The sequence below is a fragment of the Nothobranchius furzeri genome, chromosome 10 (genome assembly GCF_043380555.1).
Source record: "Nothobranchius furzeri strain GRZ-AD chromosome 10, NfurGRZ-RIMD1, whole genome shotgun sequence".
NCBI lineage: Eukaryota > Metazoa > Chordata > Actinopteri > Cyprinodontiformes > Nothobranchiidae > Nothobranchius > Nothobranchius furzeri.
In genome coordinates, this window is record NC_091750.1 from 66,342,535 (window position 1) to 66,357,751 (window position 15,217).

Genomic DNA, 15,217 nt, shown 5'->3' on the forward strand with positions numbered 1-15,217 from the left:
GCAAACAGTTTAGTTTGATCGTTACACACTTTAATAATGTTCCTGTGTTTCCAAAAGGAGTCCAACCAGGTCCCTCCAGCTGTGCCGGGCCCATCGAGGGGAGCTCAGCCGGAACGGTCCTGTAAAGCTTCTTGCTCACAGACCCGAGTGTTTAAAGGTCAGAGGCTTTCTCCTCGTTTGGGGAGAAGCGTGTGGTTTCTGTCAGCAGGCCTCCTCCCCCCGGCTCTCACATGAAGATTGTCAGATTAGCACCTAGGAGGGGGGAGGGGGGTGGGGGAGGTCAGTGCTAGAGTAGGAGGTGCTATAGCCGCAGTGGAGAGCCCGCTAAGCTGAGAACCGGCTTAACCCAAAGTGGCTTGTCATGACAGGAGGAAGTGACAGACATTAAAATAGTAACCTCGATTAGCCAGCAAAGAAACAGCCGCTATTACCGGCATGCATGTTCCTATTCTTCTCTTCCTCTCTCCACGTTCCCTTCACCCACTCCTCTTCTTATTGGGTTTAAGATCACAGACACATGCACAAGAGCACACGCCGTTAACATGCAAATAGAGGAAGGGAGCAGAGAGAAGTTCTGTCCTTTTTGCTCTGAACTCTGTGAGGATGTGAAAGCATGCGAGTTGTCTGCCCGTGACTCTTGTCACAGATGGATTGATTCTCCTTAACAAGATGAGTCCAGCTTAAAGCCTCACTACAGATCTTCAAATGTGTCTCTCGCTGTCATTTAGGCGTCAGCTACAGAGCCTGTAGCGACGCTCCGCTCGCACCTCTGCTGAACTTACATAACCTGCTCTTAAACTTGCTTCTTTATGCAACATGGAACCCATGTTGTAAATAATCGTCCTCTCGTTTAAATGTTTGAGACAAACACCCTTTTTCTTGGTCGCTCTTTCTCGGATCATGAACTAGTGCACATTTGTCACACTGCTCACACAGCTTAGGATCAGTGGTTTAGCTTGATTACCTCTTTTAAGGACAGGTTCTGGGCCAACTCTGCTCATGGCAGCAGTGCAGCTGGTGGGGGAGGTGCAACCAGTCAAAGCTATCTGCAAACTAAGCTACTCTTTCTGTTGTGCTGGTATAATCTGGCTTTTATCAGCAAATAATCTAAAATTAAATGTTTTGGTTATTTCACATGAGGTATTGCAGAAAAGCTGATTTAGCTTGTTGCTCATAATCTTAGCTGTGTCTAATGTAAGGGTGTGTGTGTGTGTGTGCGCGTGCGTGCATGCGTGTGTGTTTTAGGTGAATCACCAAAGACCAAAGGAGACGGTGGCGTTCGCGTCTTTGTGGCCCTTTTTCCATATGATCCTGTCACAATGTCGCCCAATCCTGATGCTGCTGAGGAGGAGCTGCCCTTTTCTGAAGGACAGATTATCAAAGTATGTTCTAGTTGAATTGGACGCATTTTCTAGAACTGCGCGATATATCACTATTTTATCACCACTTTATCAGTAACAACAGTTGGAAGCTGTGCCATTTAATTTTATATTTGACCATTTGAGATATTAATGAGGATGTGTGGAGAGAAAAGTCAAATGCTTCAGGAATAACCTGAGGAGGAGAACCCCAAATTTCTGGGTGAATTATCACTTAATAAACTTTAAAGGAGCCAAATTGTGTTTAGGCACAATATAATAAAATATTACACTAAGATGTCATTTATCTTAAATATGAGTTATTTTCATCAACCTGAATTTATACTAGCTATGGCGGTCCAGTGGTTAAAACATCTGCCTTTTGATCTTGTTTTTCCATGTGCTGATGCCGGTTTGACTTGCTCGGCCGAAACACTTTTCATTTCTTTATATTTTAGTTTTATTGATTATTTTCTGCAAAATAGTTTGTGTCTCTAAACATTCGTCTAGTCCCACTCCTGCAGCAGCGTCCACAAACTCCAAAACTTCATGTACTCTTTCAAAATAAGAGTCTCAAACATAAATGCATACCTCAAAACATATAAAGCTCCTAAAGCAGGGGTGTCAAACTCATTTTAGCTCAGGGGCCACATTGAGGGAAATCTAGTCCCAAGTGGGCCGGACCGGTAAATTAAAATAAAAAACTTCAGATTGTTTTCTTTGTTTTAATACAATCAATATAAAACGAGGCTGGAGCCTGAGGACAGTGTAGTACAAGTACAACACCTGAAGTGTACTTGAAAATTTGAAAAAATAGAAAATAAAAAAAATCAACAAATGAAAAAAACATTCCTTAGTGATTCAAAGAGCTTACAGATCACATGGCTAGATCAGTTTCATGCAGCACTTAAAGTATATTTGACTCATTTTACTTTACAGCTTTTAGCTTTCACCAGCACATCAACATCAGAAGTCACATCCTGAGTGGCGGCCAACTTCAGGATGTGATTCAAGTTCTTGTGTGAGCCTTGAGCACAGCTTTGTTTTATTTATACTCATTACAGAGAAAACTTGCTCACAAAGATACGTTTATTTTTACTCTACATTGTAAAGTATGAAAATAAAGTTTACATAACCATCTCGCGGGCCAGATCCGGCCCGCGGGCCGCATATTTGACACCCCTGTCCTAAAGAAACTGACAATCCCTGCAGCCAGCTGGATATGAAATACGTTTCAGTATAACCTTCCTTCCAAAATGACTGAAACGTTAGACTTTTGGGGGGGAATTATCATTCTGTAAAATTCTCACTATATTCTTACATACTGCACCTTTAAGTAGATAAAAGCCCCCTTTCTTATTCCCAGGTTTACGGAGATAAGGATGCAGATGGGTTCTACCGAGGGGAGTCCGGTGGCCGTCTGGGCTTCGTGCCATGCAACATGGTGTCTGAGATCCAAGTGGAGGACGAGGAGACCCAGCAGCAGCTCCTGCAGCAGGGCTTCCTGTCCACCACGGCCTCCATGGACAAGATCGGTAGGTGGAAGTGAAGCGTATCCAAGTCTTTGCCAGCCTTCTGTTGTAGGTTAAATATTTCACATTGGAATGTGTGAACTGTAATGCTTTACCCATGAAGTCACCGCTTTTCATGTTTGAAGCGGTGAGTGAAAGTGGCAGCACATGAGAGCGTTGGAGCCCAAACAGAACAACGAAGCTGTTCTTTATGGTGTGAAGCTCCTCGTTTGTGACCGTCGGGATCAGATTAAGTCAAAGTTAACCTACAGCAACACTTTTTAAATCCTTATAGTTTGGCATGAAGAAAAGCCATGGTTATGGTTTGTATTTGAGGTTTTCATGCAGGTGTGTTTGTCTGTGGTGACGGGTTAAAGGCCATCCTGCAGCATTAAGCTAACACTCTGCTTCTGTTTCCTGCTTTCTACCCAGAGCGGTACTCGCAGATGGTTTAACCTTTTCACTTCCACTTGTCCTCACTGCTGTCTGCTGCTCACTGGTTTTAGCATTTTCCATAATGCTCTTAGCTCACTCTTCATTGTCAACTTGTCTGCTTCTTTTAAAAATTGCACCTGTGTTTCTTGTTTGTTTGTTGTTTTTTATTTATTTTTTGTTTCATTCCTTTGATGTTTTTATTTTTTTGGCCTCTAAAACTTCGTTAAGGCACTCGCACACATGCACAGCTTCCTCGTCGCCCTGTCCCGCCGCTGAAACCGAGACGGTCCAAGAAAGGTGTGTCTCGCTGCAGAATGCGGCTTCTCACCTCTCCTTTCTTCTGCTTTCTGGTTTGCTCCTCTCTCTGTCTCTTTCACATTAGATTTATCTTTTTCGGTTGCTGCTCGTCACTCGGCAACTGCGGGGGGGATGTTGAAGCCAGATAATCTAGCATCACACAGCTTCCAGTCACTGCTGACAAAAATTAGCATTCTGAGTAGATTCATTTTACTTTTAAGGCCGTGAGTCACATTTACATTCTTAGATCTTAGCAGATCTTTCCACGGGTTGATTGCTTCAGATTATAATCTCTGTAGCTTCTTTGCGACAGTTTAATGGATGTACCGACTCAGGCCTGCCATCGTACACGCATGTAAGACATTCAGCAGAACCAGGAGCAGGATGCTGCTGATCAGTCGATAAGCATCCTGCTCCTGTGTCACAAATGAACTGCATTCTGAGTGTCAGGTCACTAGTTAGGCGTTTGTCCTCTCTAATCTTCACCCGTAACTTTAAACTCAGCACCGTGTTTGATAAAGGTCAGCTTTACACAGGAAGTAAGACCAGCCGAGTTTTTAGTCTTTAACAAAGTCACTGTTTAGTTAAAAGCCTCACGAGGAGGACGCGAGAGGCCTTGCTGCCTGTGTGAAGCTGGCCTGTCTAGACCACAGTGTTTTCAGACGAGCTCTCGTATGATTTTCTGCCGTTGCTGATGTTGTTTCCCCTCAACTCATCTTTTCCAGTGGAGTCTGCAGCACTCTGGGAGGAGAGCATAGTTTCCTCCAGTCAAGGTTTGTGGTTGGCTTGTTTTCATCTGCATGATCAGATGGCTCATTTCTGTTCTCTTCAACTCCGGTTGGAAACGTTTTCCTCCTCCTTGAGTCTGAGGCATTGCTTGATTATTTAGGAGTATCACAAATAAAAGGTACCGTTGAGCTATCGTAGAAACTCATCGGATAAAAACATGTTGAAGGAAGAAATTCACCCCCCACTAATCATGAAGAGGTATGCACCAGGTTTTGTTTTTAGAGCCAATACCGATTTCCAGTTTTTGTCTGACTTTGACCTGCTGATATCAGTTTTTATTCAGCTAAAATTAAAACTCCATCCATCCATTCACTTCCGCTCATCTGGGGTTGGGCCACGGGGGCAGCAGCCTAAGCAGAGAGGCCCAGACTTCCCTGTTCCCAGCCACTTGGACCAGCTCCTCTGGGGGGGGTTCCAAGGCGTTCCCTGGCCAGCTGAGAGGCATAGTCCCTCCAACGTGTCCTGGGTCTCCCTTTAGGTCTCCTCCCGGTTGGATGTGCTCAGAAAACCTCAACAGGGAGGTGTCCATCATCATCATCATCTTCATCTATTTATAAAGCACCTCTCTACATTAATTATGCCCAAAGTGCTGAACACAATACAGTAAAATGCACAATTAGGTATAGAAATAAAGGCGTCAAGGAGGCATCCTAACCAGATGCCCGAGCCACCTGGCTCCTTTCGATGTACAGGAGCAGCAGATCTACTCCAAGCCCCTCCCAGGTGACCGAGCTTCTCCCCTCTGAAGGAGAGCCCAGCCACCCTGTGGAGAAAGTGACTTTTGGCCGCTTGTGTCCGTGATCTCGTTCTTTTGGTCACAACCCAACGCTTGTGACCATAGGTGAGGGTAAGAATGTCCGGCTCAGCTCTCTCTTCACCACGACAGACCGGTACAACACCCACATCACTGCAGACGCAGCATCGATCCGCCTGTCGATCTCCTGATCCATATTGCCCTCAGTCGTGAACAAGACCCAGAGATACTTCAACTCCTTCACTTGGAGCAGGACCTCGTCCCTGACCTGGAGAAGCCATTCTACCCTTTTCTGACTCAAGACTTCAACCTTTTTTATAACAAACTATTTAATTTACTCAAGAAGTAAAACAAGAAGTCCTGTCTTTATATGCATGAACTAGTGCTTGGCAGTGAACATCTTATGTGGAGAAATGATGAAGTTACAGTTGTTACACAAGATCTAATGGGATCTATTAGCGGTGGCGGCCATCTTGGAAGGGGTTTTCCCAAAAGTTAACCGATTAATTTAATGGTTCCTTTCTGAGAGTCCTATTAAAATCTGTCATGTCAGATATGTAGCTAGCATGCTATCAAACACGTGATTAATGGTGGGTGATGCTAAAGGAAAAACAGACTCCTGTATTACTGATATCAAGCAACCATTCTCCCTGACTTGTTTTTATTTCCTAGTTGAAGTAAAAGTTGAGTCATTTAATAATTTTTCTTTGCTTCCATGTTCGTTCACTTGCTCTCGCTCGCTCTCGCTCTCTCTCTCTCTCTCTCTCTCTCTCTCTCGCTCTCGCTGGTTCTAAATCCATAACAGCTGCCAGCCTCCTTTCATGGAAATAACAGCACAAACTCTAACCTTTAATCTTTTGTTTTATTTAGATGTCTGCCTTATTCAACTGCCTTGACTCTCTCTCAGCTTAGCATGACGTTAGGTGCTCAGAACTCAAGAGCTGCATGCTGATGAGCTCAGAGACGTCTTCGCTGATTCTGGGAACGTGTTTGATATTTAGACGCTCCGTTTGTCCCCCAGATCCCACCCAGACTGTTTCAGGAAAACCTACATCTGGAGTGAACAGGATGGTCGCCATTTTTGATTACGATCCAAGAGAGAGCTCCCCCAACACCGATATAGAGGTCTGACCTACATGTTTACTTTTATTTCTAAAGACATGTCAGATACTAACCTTTATTTTTATTGCTCTGTCGAGGCGGAGCTGACTTTCAGCGCCGGAGACATCATTCATGTGTTTGGTGATATGGACGAAGACGGTTTCTTCTACGTGAGTTGTGATTGGCTTTGAGTTCTTCTTTAAAATCCAGGTTCTCTTAAAAGAGCTGAAGCTGACAAAGTTCTATTGGTTGATATAAAACATCTTTAAATAAATCAGAGCCTTGTTGTGTCTTTCAGGGAGACTTGAACGGACACCGAGGCTTAGTGCCGTCCAATTTCCTGCAGCCCGTCCCAGACAACGCTCCAGCAGAACCAGTTTACGCTCAGCCAGCACCAGAACCCAGGAAGGAATCACTGGTTAGTTGACCTCTTTTATTAACTCTCTATACCAGCTTATTTGTTCTCATCTTTCTTACAAATGGCTTCCATCTAAATGTCTCTTTGGATGTTAACGTTTTTCTGCATGGCTGCTGTGTTGTTTCTCTGTTTTGTTTTTTTCTAACTGCCACGCGTTGCATCTCTTCCGTTTCCTGCATGGTGCTTTGCAGAGGCAAAAACGATCTGTTCACTTTGAGACTTGATAGTAAGTGTTTCGGGTGGTCAACGTTAGTTTTAGATCCTTGTCCATCTTCACTTAGCTGTGTTCTGGTTCAGGATCCTCAAGGTGCCCCAGATTTAGGCCTATTCCACACGTAGCCGTTTTTTTTTTTAAACGAATATCCGCCCCTCCAAAAACTTGCATCCACACCACCGCGTTAAAAAACAAACTCTGTCCACACGTACCCGGATAAATACGTTGTTAAGGACATGCCAGACCTGTACCTCGTCCTTCGTCTGTGGTCTTCCGCAAGGAGTAGCAGTTCCGCTTGCAAAACCAAACAAGCAAAAAGCGCTTGGACAATTGATAAAGCGAGCGCAGCTCTGAGGGCATCCATGCTGTCGGCTAGTGTAAACACAGGTCACACACGTGATGTCAGCATTTTTTTGTCGCGGAAAGTGACGTTGCGGACCTTAAAACTCCGGTTTTGTCTGTCCACACGCAGACACCCAAAACGGAGAAAACGCAGATCTTCACTTTGGCCGGAGTTTTTAAAAAGATCCGTTTTCGTGTGAATGACGGGCCAAAATATAGAAAAATATCTACGTTTTGGCAGATCCCCGGCTACGTGTGGACAGGGCCTTAGTTTGTTAAAGAAATCCCGTTAGCGTCTCCTGGAGACAAGTATACAATCTAAACAGCTGATCTGTTCTAAAACTTGCATTTTCCTTTTTTAGGACACTCGGTCTTCAACAGAGCCACAAGATCCAGGTCCCTCTACTCTAGAAGAGGCTTCGCTCCCCCCAGCGGAGCCTCTTTACCCCAATAAAACTGAGCGTGGAGTCCTGCAAGCACAGCTGGAAGTCACAGCGTCAGGCCCGGGCCCCGTTCCAGGTCCATCGGTGGTAGAGGCCAGCCCCGCTCCAGCCGACTCCTCTGTGCAAGCAAAGAAGAGGAAAAGCTTTTTTTCCAAAGGCAAGAAGCTGTTTAAGAAACTGGGATCCAGCAAGAAAGAGTGAGAGCCCTGAGGACTTCCTGTTTGGGTATCTTCCATCAGACCTGAATCCTCTTGAGTAACGATACCGTTGTCTTCGAGAGTTCCTAAACCAGCAGTTCAATACAGAATCCTTCAGAACATGAACGACCTGCTTCCAGCACCACAGCATGTAGACATGCACGTGGAAGAGAGCAGCCCAACAAATCTAAACTTCATCAGATAATTAAAACAGCAATAATCTTCAGATGACGGCAGACCGCTTATTAAGTATTAGCTTTAACGATCTGTGCCACGTTATTTATCAGAGGCTGTTCCGTCCTGAGTGGGCGGATTTAGAAAATACCTGCTTTTCCTGCAAACGTCTTGTCTTTAGGAGTATTTTGTACAATAAGAGTTTTTTATGTGTTAGATTTTTGTCCTGTTGGATAACTTACTGCATGAAGTGACAAACGCCGGGGCTGGCCTGTGGTGAGCGGCGTTTACGGTGCATTCGTTTTACAAGAACAGGAAGCTGATGTATACTGTTGGCCCAGCTTCTGTGTGAGGGCTAAAAGTCCCACAATGCAACAGTTTGTGATGTTTTAGAGTTGGTTTGAGAGCAAAAGGCAAGAAAAGTTTTAAGTGTGTGTGTGTGTGTGTGTGTGTGTGTGTGTGTGTGTGTGTGTGTGTGTGTGTGTGTGTGTGTGTGTGTGTGCGTGTGTGTGTGTGTCCACAGTGTATGGTTAAACTCAAAACTGATGCCTTTGTTGGAGAATTTGTTGTTCTTTACGGCCTAAGTGTGCGTGTGTGTGTGCACGCGTGTGTGTGTGAGAAAGCTGAGCAGGCAAACAGAAGAGCACCTGACCAGATAAGAATAGGGAATACACATGAAGTTTATTTCCTTTCTAAAACCCAAAAAGGTGGTGTCAGTGTTCCTGGATAATGTGAATTATTCATCAGGAGGGCTGGATTTGGCATCAGCCAGTTCAAAAACTCTTCGACGTTGTTTTTTAGAAAGTTTCTGACTTTGGCGAGAGATGTTCTCAAAGTTTCTTGAATAGCTGTTGTTTGTTGGTTCAAATGTATGTTTGAGTCTCAAAAATGCAGCCCAGGATGAGTTACTTGAATCGGTTGATCATCGAGCCCCAGCTTCACCGAGTTTTCCAGACGGCCTCCGTTTATTATCTTGAAAATGAGCTCATATTCCAGCGAGGAGGAGGATGTGGTTGCTGCGTGGACCATAGTGTCAATGGGGCACTCCCTCGGCCTATGAAGGGCACATGGGAGCTCCTGGTAGTGAAGTCACGTTAGACAAAACACAAAAATGATATTTTTCAGACTTGATTACAAATTTGATCCCCGCAACGACTCCTAAAAATATAAAACGGGAAATCTCGAACGCTGAAGCAAGAGAATGTACATGAAAATTGGTCGAGCTGACCTTAAATCCTCATGTTTAGATTTCTAAAATTGTGTCTGCTCTGTAAGGATAAGGGTAACATCTGAGGCTTCTGGTCAACAGCCTGTCAGCTGTTAGGATAGAATTAGATCTGAATGAAACTCGTTGAATGTTTATTTTGTTTGTCTCGTCTTCAAATGTTCATCAGCTAACAGGAACATCACTTCCTGGAACTGCATTTAATCTGAGTATATGCACTGAAGGCTTGTGGCACTTACTTACTTACTGTACTGTGATAGACTGCAATAATTTATTCATGTTCCCTCTCTCTCTCCTCTGTGTGAGGACAATAATGACATTCTTCTTGCAGTGCGTTCATATTTAAGCGAAACCGCGTACAGCAGACATCTCTTAGCATATGCAGTGTAGTGATTAGTCCTTCTCTCTTTTGCACCATAAAGCATGACAATAGTTTGTTAAACAGAATCGTTTGACGTTGGCACCAGATGATTAGAGTATTAGACTAATTTTGTGTTGTTTAGAGGAGATTTTGACTCTCGTGTATAAACGTTAGCAGGCGGATGTGAAGAGCGAGTCGCTCCTCTGGTTGTTTTTTAGCCGCCAGTCCACGCCGTCTCTCCAAAAGCAGCAGAATCTGCCAAAAATGTCGGTGCTTTGCTCGTTACCACAGCTGTGAGAGGCCAGAGTCGTGTCCTTGTTTTTGTTCGTCTTTCGTTGAATTTTATGATTGAAGTTGGACTCTGATGTATTTATTTATTTATCGTTGTGAATGTTGTCAGTGATGCATAAAAGGGAGCCAAGAATCAAAGGGAACAGACACTTTAGGTGTGAAACAGCCAGGATGGCAGCACTGTATGTTTGGTTTATTTATTTTTATTCTGTTCACTCTCACAAACGGGGCCTGGGTAGAGCAAGTGTTTGTGTCCGCCGGCCTTCGATGCACAAGTAGTCCTCATCCTGTGTGGTGTTCTAACCCAGGTCGTCATGTTCTGCCTTAAAGACCTGGATGAGTTTCAGACGTGTTTGTTTACAGGATGCTTATCGACCACATGCATGTTTCCATGTTCTGCCTTATTCATGCTGCCGTGTGTGTGTGTGTGTGTGTGTGTGTGTGTGTGTGTGTGTGTGTGTGTGTGTGTGTGTGTGTGTGTGTGTGTGTGTGTGTGTGTGTGTGTGTGTGTGTGTGTGTGGGACTTTTGTTTCTTTCCTTATCTGCATTCATTGTCTGAAACCCACGTAAGCTTTTATATATAAATATTTAAATATAAATTGTTTTTATGACCTTTTTTGGAATCTCATCTGTACATATTTTTTGTCAGGTTTTTATTTTGTTTTTATTTATTTTATTGTTTTGCATGTCCGAGCAGTGTTGTTGATGGAGGACTGTTACCCACTGATGTAGAGGACTTCTTGACTTGAAATCGTGGTGAATTCTTTCAAAATGGAACTTTTTACTGGAATAAAGTACATTTATTTTCACAGAAAAAAATACAGAACGTGTTTGTGTCTTTTTTGCTGGTGAGAAACCGGAGGTGAAACAAGCTGCTGGTTTTATTTTTGTCTTTATTCGTGTTTACGTCACTCCCAGTGCACAGACTGGATTCTGTTCTTATTCTGAACAGGTGAAACAGACGAGTAAGGAGATGGAGAAAGAGTAGCGAGCTCTGCTCAGCGCCACACGCTGCCCATGTGAACCGTCTGCTGCAACACTCTGGGTAACGCGTGGCCTTCTGAGACAAAGCTACTTCCTCTTTTCTGTTTCTTTGTGACTTCCTGCGTGGGCGCTATGGCGGGCCTCTGCTCTCCCTGACGCCAACAGTACACTCATCCATAAAGTAGGAAACACTACACTGTGGTGATGAGTTTAGTAGTGCTTTCTACTTTATGGATGACTGCACTGTACATCCACCGCTCCTCCGGTCTTCTCTTCCTCTTCTTATTCTTCTGCAGCTGTAGCTGCAGCTGCACCATCACCCGACACTCACCAGAACTCAAACCTCACAGCTCAACGTGCACTTCCTGATTTCTCTTGACACGTTTGCATATCTAGTTTTACAGATTCATATAGAAACTGGGTCTGGTGAAGATAAAACAAGTGATAAAAAAATGATAAAACACACAGCAAAAAGGCCCCACCTGTCCTTCAGCTCTGGTTCAGTTTCCGAGGCGAAGATCGGAGACAAGCAAGAGGAAGCGCTGTCTTGAGGAGGCCATTTTGTCAGGAATGAGTAAGCTTTTTTGTTTCAGCTTCTTCGTTCACCCAAAAGTCTAAAAACACCTTCAGACGTTTAACAGATCAGAAACTGAGCCAAAGGCAGAAATCAGGATGGAATATGCAGCGTTAAATGGTATTTAAGTCAAAATGGAAAGAATGTACTTCTTATTACATATTCATCTTCCTAAATTCACATTAACTTCTCAAATTTGATCAAAAGTAAAATAAAAAATTAAGGAAATTCAGGAGAAATGAAGTGAAAACTGTAAAAACAGCAAATCTGACACATATAAAACATTTCTGCTTAAATAATCCAGCAATCAATAGATTGATAGCTCCTTATACCTTACCTCGGCCTTGTCTTGTATTATTTTAAAGTTTTCTGTGTTTGATTGTCCGCCAGCCCTCTCAGGTGTCTTCTGTCTGTCCAAGCAGTGGAAGAAGAAGAAGAAGCTGTCTCCTTTTGAAGCCTTCAGAGCCACGTGACGCAACCACAGGAAGAGGGTTTAACAGTCACAGCCGCTCGATTTCTGCTCTTCCGGCCGCCCATTGCCTTCTGCAGACACCTTTTTTCTTTTTTAAGCTAGCAAAAAGTTGAGCGATGACACAAATCTACAAACTCTAACCTAACCATCTTAAAATGAAAACCTAGACTAGTTTACTTGTGTCCATTTAGATTTGTCTCTTTGCTGCAGAAACATGATGACGTCCATTTTTAATGTCTTCATTGCATAGCAGCGTTTAAGAAGTAGGAAAATATTACAACACAAGTCACTTTCCTGTTTTAGATCACAGCTAAAGGGTAACTGTGTGTGGTTGTCAGCATAAAGTGTGCTGAGATATGACTTGAGAATTTTGCAGAGAGCAGATAACAGAGGTGCAGTTAGGGTTGCAGATCACTTCCTGTGAGGAGATGCTAACTGATAACGCTGCACTCCCTCACTAGAAGATGCTGCCTTCACTCGAATACGTGAAACATTTTAGGTTTTTTCATGTGAACTTTAGTCCTTAGCCTGTCATTATTTCATCTTAAATGAATGGAACTGAGGAGTCAGACAAAAGCCACGGTTTTTACTTTATGGCATGTTAGACCCAAGATGGAGGTTGCTGCTCTTACGGAGGGGGCGGCTGAATGCGCTCGTCCAGAGAGGGGCTCGTTTTCATGCTCTAATATTTTAACTGTCATCCGTATGCTGCTGAATTTTAATAGTGAACGGCTCTGGGTTTCAATTCCTCCAGAAATGTAAATTTCCAACTGTTGTTTTTCCTACCGAAGACCTCCAGTGGGGAGTCCAATGCGTCCCTCTAACTGTGACCAGAGACGTGACCTAAATTCTCGTTGTTTTACACTTAAATGTTTCAAATCAGCAAGTTTCAGCATCAGACATGACCAGAGCAAACACGAGATGTAGTTTTCAAATGAGGGTTTCATTTCTTACAGGGAAAATGATCCAAACCAACCAGTTCTGTGTGAGTAATATGACCTGTAGAATCACAAAATCATTTCAGTAGATGGGCTTAAGGATCTCGAAAAGCAGCACATCATACCTTATTCTGAAGAAATAAAAAAAAGAACCCAGAACATCATCTAAAGTCCTGCAGGTCTCAGCTGGTTACAGTTACGGTCAAAGGTCATGATTCAGCAATAAGAAAGAGACAAAAAAGGCCGCCATGGGACATTTCCAAGGCAGAACTGATTCAACCATGAAGTTGATCTCCAGCAGAACATCCTGTAGGAGAACTTCTGACCTTTGACCTTAAACTACCCGTTGATGCTGGGAAACCCTAGCCTGGCAAGCCATCCTATATATGTGAATAGACACACCTTCCCATTCAATGTGTTTTCTTTATTTTATGACCATGACCATTTACAAATGGGGCCAACAAGTGCTACACACCTCTGGGAACTCCTTCAAGACTGTTGGGAAACCATTTCAGGTGACTTGAAGCTCTTGAAACTCATCAAAAGTGTGCAAAGCAGAAATTAGAGCAAAGGGTGGCTATTATGGAGAAAATAGAGTATAAGACATGTTTTCAGTTATTTCACCTTTTTTGGTTAATTACATAACTCCACATGTGTTCATTCATAGTTTTGATGCCTTCAGTGAGAATCTACCAATGGTCATGAAGAGAAAGAAAACACATTGAATAAGAAGGTGTGTCCAAACTTTTGGCCTGTGCTATTTTGGATATTGTCAAGTCCAGCTTCTCCTCTGGTGTGTTTCCAGCTGCTTTTAAAAATGCAGTTGTTCAGCCGCTATTAAAGATACCAGGCCTTGACCAGTCTGACTGTGCCAGTTATCGCCCAATCTCAAAACTTCCATTCATTTCAAAAGTAATTGAGAAACTGGCTCTCACGCAGCTTACTTCTCACCTAGATGACAATGGGCTTCTTGACCCATTCCAATCAGGTTTTAGATGTAATTACAGCACAGAATCTGCACACATTAGGGTACTCAATGACATCCTGATTCTAAGTGACTCTGGCTCCCATGTGCTGTTACTGTTACTCGACCTGACTGCAGCATTCGACACTGTAGACCACACCATCCTACTTCGCAGACTGGAATTTTGGGTGGGTGTGACTGGTACTGCCCTCGAATGGTTTAAGTCATACCCTAATGGTCGGTGTTTTAGTGTTCATGTTGGAGACTGCTCTTCTCCCGATGTCCCACTTCCATGGGGTGTACCACAGGGCTCCATTCGGGTCCTCTCCTCTTTTCAATTTACATGCTACCACTTGGTAAGATTTTAGCAAGTCTCGGGGTTAACTACCACTTTTATGCAGATGATTGCCAGATCTACCTTCAAATCAACAAACAGCACTCATTTTCTCTAATGTCAGAATGCCTCTCCCAGGTCAGATCCTGGCTTTCTCAAAACTGCCTACGGTTAAATGACAGCAAATCAGATGCCATACTTTTTAGCCCCACTAACATGAATGGTGCTTTAGATGTCTCAACTCTCCCACTCAATCTCAAATCATGTGCCACTAGCCTAGGTGTGAAACTGGACTCTGACCTTTCAGTGTCTTCACAAGTCAACGCCACTGTCAAGTCCTGCTTTTTCCAACTCCGCCGCATCACTCGTCTTAGTCAATCCTCAAACGCCTGGATCTTGAGTCAGTCATTCATGCTTTCATTACTTCACATCTGGATTATGCAAATTCAGTCCTGATTGGGATTAATGCTTCAGCCCTAAGCAAACTGCAGAAGGTTCAAAATGCCGCAGCCAGATTTTTAACCAACACCGACAGACGCATGCACATCACACCCATCCTCACAGATTTACACTGGCTCCCAGTCAAATTTAGGATTAATTTCAAGGTCTTGTTATATGTTTACAAGGCTTTGTACTGCCCATCCCCATCCTATCTGACGGACCTGCTGACCCCGTATGTTCCCACCCGTGCCCTGCGGTCAGCAGATCATCTGCTGCCTGTTGTTCCGAAGGTTCGGTACAAATCATGGGGGGAGCGTGCCTTCTCTTATGCAGCCCCAAAACTCTGGAACTCTCTGCCCCTCCGTGTGCGTCTGGCTCCCTCTGTTAGCAGTTTCAAGTCGGCCCTGAAAACGCACTTCTTTAGTATTGCCTTCCCTCCGTGACACTTTTCATGAAAATCTAGCACCGGATTTGAGTTTTAATTCCATTTTTATGATTCAGTTGCACACTTTTGGCACCTCGCACCATCTGGTATTTTATTTCGTTTTGTTTGTGCCATTTCAAATGTTTTTATCATTCGTCGCATTATTTTATTTTTTA

The 15,217-nt window shown here is 43.6% G+C and overlaps 1 protein-coding gene and 1 long non-coding RNA gene across 11 annotated transcripts in view; one reads left to right on the forward strand and one right to left on the reverse strand.

Moving 5' to 3' along the window:
• Positions 1 to 10,736, forward strand: part of LOC107387037 (RIMS-binding protein 2) — a 63,376-nt gene extending 52,640 nt beyond the window's left edge. For 7 of the 10 annotated variants that reach the window (XM_015961782.3, XM_054730914.2, XM_054730910.2 and 4 more), the window contains 9 exons: positions 58 to 157; positions 1,246 to 1,382; positions 2,725 to 2,893; positions 3,533 to 3,601; positions 4,327 to 4,374; positions 6,166 to 6,269; positions 6,344 to 6,415; positions 6,544 to 6,663; positions 7,582 to 10,736. In XM_015961782.3, coding sequence (XP_015817268.3) covers positions 58 to 157; positions 1,246 to 1,382; positions 2,725 to 2,893; positions 3,533 to 3,601; positions 4,327 to 4,374; positions 6,166 to 6,269; positions 6,344 to 6,415; positions 6,544 to 6,663; positions 7,582 to 7,863 — 1,101 coding nt within the window. In that variant the 3' untranslated portion in view covers positions 7,864 to 10,736. The remainder of the gene's footprint in view (positions 1 to 57; positions 158 to 1,245; positions 1,383 to 2,724; positions 2,894 to 3,532; positions 3,602 to 4,326; positions 4,375 to 6,165; positions 6,270 to 6,343; positions 6,416 to 6,543; positions 6,664 to 7,581) is intronic. The other 3 variants (XM_054730911.2, XM_070555392.1, XM_054730909.2) reach the window with 2 other exon arrangements.
• LOC129152462 (uncharacterized) lies at positions 10,326 to 12,384 on the reverse strand. Its single transcript, XR_008559080.2, has 2 exons — positions 11,806 to 12,384; positions 10,326 to 11,518 (listed from the first exon to the last, which is right to left on the reverse strand). It is a non-coding gene; the product is annotated as an uncharacterized lncRNA (long non-coding RNA).
• Between the last annotated feature and the right edge of the window lie 2,833 nt (positions 12,385 to 15,217).